General features: G+C 48.4%; 1 protein-coding gene across 1 annotated transcript; it reads left to right on the top strand.

The window, feature by feature from the left end:
* Positions 1 to 353: 353 nt before the first annotated feature.
* Ccl16 (C-C motif chemokine ligand 16) lies at positions 354 to 3,025 on the top strand. Its single transcript, XM_004643051.2, has 3 exons — positions 354 to 527; positions 2,254 to 2,374; positions 2,738 to 3,025. The coding sequence occupies exons 1-3, from the start codon at positions 452 to 454 to the stop codon at positions 2,859 to 2,861; spliced, it is 321 nt and encodes a 106-aa protein (XP_004643108.1). The 5' UTR covers positions 354 to 451; the 3' UTR covers positions 2,862 to 3,025.
* Positions 3,026 to 3,386: the final 361 nt, after the last annotated feature.

The following is a 3,386-nucleotide window of genomic DNA, read 5'->3' as shown; positions in this document are numbered from 1 at the left end:
GCATTCAATCCTCTCCTCCTTCCCCAGCACTAAGACAGTGGGAGGTGAAATAGTGAAAACACATGACTGGTTCTCAGTACTGCCTCTCATCCTCATCCTGCCCATGGGGCCTTGAGTGATGTATTCACCTCCTGAGGTGTCAGTGGCCTGTGGAGTGACCTTCACTATTAGCTAAGGTAGGGCACACCTGGTGGCTAACAGCGCACCCTTGCTGTAGCCCTCCATCCATCTCCTCACATCAACTCCAATCATCCCAAGCTCAAGCCTGCACCAGCCCTCGCCTTCCCCACCCTCTCTTTCAGCCAATGCAGAAGCCCGGGCTTTCTCCTCCTCCCTCAGTGCTGCAGTGGTCAGAGTCCTGAAAGCTGAGCCACCGAAGTGGGGGTGACCAGCAGCACGGTGGACACTCCAGCTCAGTTCTCCACTAAAGCTGCACTGCCCTACCAAAAGGATGAAGGTCTCTGTGGCTGCCCTCTTTCTCTTCCTCCTCGCCCTCACCGTGACTTCTGCTTCATACAGCCAGCCAAGTGAGTCTGTTTGTTCTTGTAAGCAGGGAAGAGAAAGGCAATGGGCAGCTGGCAGAGAGGCAGTGCCCAGAGTGCTGTCAGGTCTCTGGCTGCAAGGGCTCCAGAGCCTCTGGGCTTGGCCTAGAACCTCCTAGAGGTGGGAAGTGCCAGGGAACCAAAGCAAGGTAGATCCTAGGGGTCCTAAGGAATGATCGTTTAGTAGGGGAAGCAGCAAAAGTAGCAGAGAATTCAAGAATAAGCATCTGTAAGGGAGGGCAGGGTGAGGCAAGTGGAAACGATGGCTTGGAGCTGAGCTGAGGAGTGAGGAGTCTGAATCTAGACACCCCTTCTCCTCAGTGGCTGGCATGGACTGAAGGACTATTTACAACCAGAATGTGCCCCAATGGAAAGGCTAAGTGTATTTTGGGGAGCATCTATGACTCCTCTTCTATACCTCACTTAAGACCAAATAAAGTATGCAGGAAAGAAAAAAAAAAAAAGGGTTTTGGAGCTATGAAGAGCAAGGCAATTGTAACCTATGGAGAACACTGTTTTGCCCACTCCCCAGGCCTCTGCGATCATTTATGAAGACCTGGTGACAGAGAAGACACAAAGATACTCAGCCTTCCTCTGTACTCACAAACACTCAGCTCTCTTATGCACCTGCTTTTGGCTGCCCCTGCCCTTTTTGTCTCTCTTGAGGCTACCCTAAGGTGACCTGGCCTGGCTCCACCTGTATAAACACACAGGGGAGCAAGGGTCAAGTCTACTATGCAATCTATCTGCATATTCTCAGGATGACCTTGGTCATTGTAAACTTTGCTTGAGAACCAGAGATGGGAACATCAGTTCTAGGAGGGCTGTACCCAGAGTCACTAGCAGGAGGACCAGATCTGTCTAGTGGGAGAGACAGGCAGCAGTGCCCTTTGGGGAGGGCAGTCAGCCAGTGTAGTGGGTTCAGACTGTAAGGAAGAGACAGTGGCCCACTCGAAGCATGAATCAGCTGGCTGGAGCTCTGGAGATGTCCCAGTCTTGTCACTAGCTGAAGGCATAGGATCCAGATATGAAAGGATTCTGCCGACTTAGGAGATGGCGAGGCCTGACTGTCTGCCTATTCTCCCCAACTGAGGAGCAGTCAGGGGAGCTCAAGAGTGATGATCTAGTCCAGCATCCTGCGAGGGTCGCATGGAAGGACAAGAACTTCTTCCAAGGCAAGAAGAGTAGTCATTGTTACCATTGATTCCCAATTATATTAAACTGTGCTTGAACCTTTGTGTGTGCCAGGCTCTGAGTTAAGAATCTTCTCAATTATGCCATGCTCCTATTGTAAGATGAGGGGTTTTTTGTTTGTTTTTTCTTATTTGTTTGTTCATTTGTTTGCTTGTTTTACTCCTTTTTAATGGATGAAGAAACTGGGTCAAGATTCTGACCCAAACCGACTCCAAAACCTAACTATCCGTTTTTCCTCCTGCTCTAATTCCTCTCACTCATAGTTTTCCCTTCTCACCCTCCTCCTCAATGTCTGAATGTCCCCCAGGTCTGTCCCCAAGAAGGGTTTGTCTTTGTCACTTTCCAATACACCAGCTATTCTAAATACAGAATCCTACTTTCCACTTTCCTATTACCCATCAAGCTCTCACCAGTGCCTGCTAACAGGAGGTTTGCTATTAGACATAGGAGACAGAGGTGGATGGCCATGGCCTCATCTTCTGCCTTCCCAGCTTAATTCACAATGCAATTCTTTCAGAAATCCCTGAGTCAGTGAACCCTCCACCCACCTGCTGCCTGAAGCATATTGAGAAACCTCTGCCAAAGAAACTGGTGGTGGGATACAGACAGGCCCTCGCCTGTAGCCTACCATCAATCATGTAAGCACTCCCCTGAAGGTGTTGCTGTGTGAACAGGAGAGGGAGATGGAGGTGGGAACGTGATGCACAGGACCAAAAGGTCACTATTCTAGAAGCAGTGGTGTGGTGGCTAAGGGTTTGGGTGCTGAAGCCAGGGTTTAATGCCTCATTTTTCCACCTATGCCTCTGTCAGCCAATAAATGGTGGTCATTATCCAAGCCAAGCCTGAGAGTGTAGACGGAATGAGGAAGGGTCTGAGAGAAGAGACCCACACAGGGGCTCAAAGGAGACTACAAAGAATTTGAGCCACATGAGCTGAAGCAAGCTGTGAACTGAGACCTGTCCTCCTCTGTAGCTCTTGACAATCTAACTCTGCCTCTACAGATTTGTCACCAAAAGGAGCCAAGAAGTCTGTGCCAACCCCAATGACAAATGGGTCCAAGATTACATCAACGACCCCAACATACCTTTGCTGCCTCCCAAGAACTCGGCCTTGAAGACAGAATAGAGAAGAGCCTGCTCTAGCTTCCCAACTCCCCATGATCATCAGGCATCCATGGAGGCCCAGCTTTGGGGAGGAAAGAATAAGTCTCTATAAGAACATGAGTAATTATGGTCAGAGAAATAAGCCAATGACCAAAAATAAAGAAAAAACGTTTTTAGGTTATCTCAGTCTTGGGAGGAAATGTCAGAGTGAAGGAATGTGGGAAGAAACACATGCTCAAAGCAGACAAACATCTCTCTTGCTGCCCTGCTTTTAATTGCTTACCTCAGTCCAACACACCAGCTATTCCAAATTCAGAATTCCACTTTCCAATGACAACCCATTCCACGCTGTAGGTCTAGATTCATTGAAAACCCCATAGAGCTCTTGATTTTACCTGTCCATCTCATCTCTTTCCTAGATCTACTTTTTTTCACTATCTTTTCTTTAAAAATATAATGTTTAGCTGGGTGTAATGGCACACAGCTGTAATGCCAGAATTCTTCATGCCTGATGCAGGAGGACCACAAGTTTGATCCCGGTCAAAGC

This window comes from Octodon degus, unplaced genomic scaffold (assembly GCF_000260255.1).
Source record: "Octodon degus isolate 3935 unplaced genomic scaffold, OctDeg1.0 scaffold00164, whole genome shotgun sequence".
Classification (NCBI taxonomy): domain Eukaryota; kingdom Metazoa; phylum Chordata; class Mammalia; order Rodentia; family Octodontidae; genus Octodon; species Octodon degus.
This window is presented reverse-complemented; position numbering and strand designations above follow the sequence as displayed.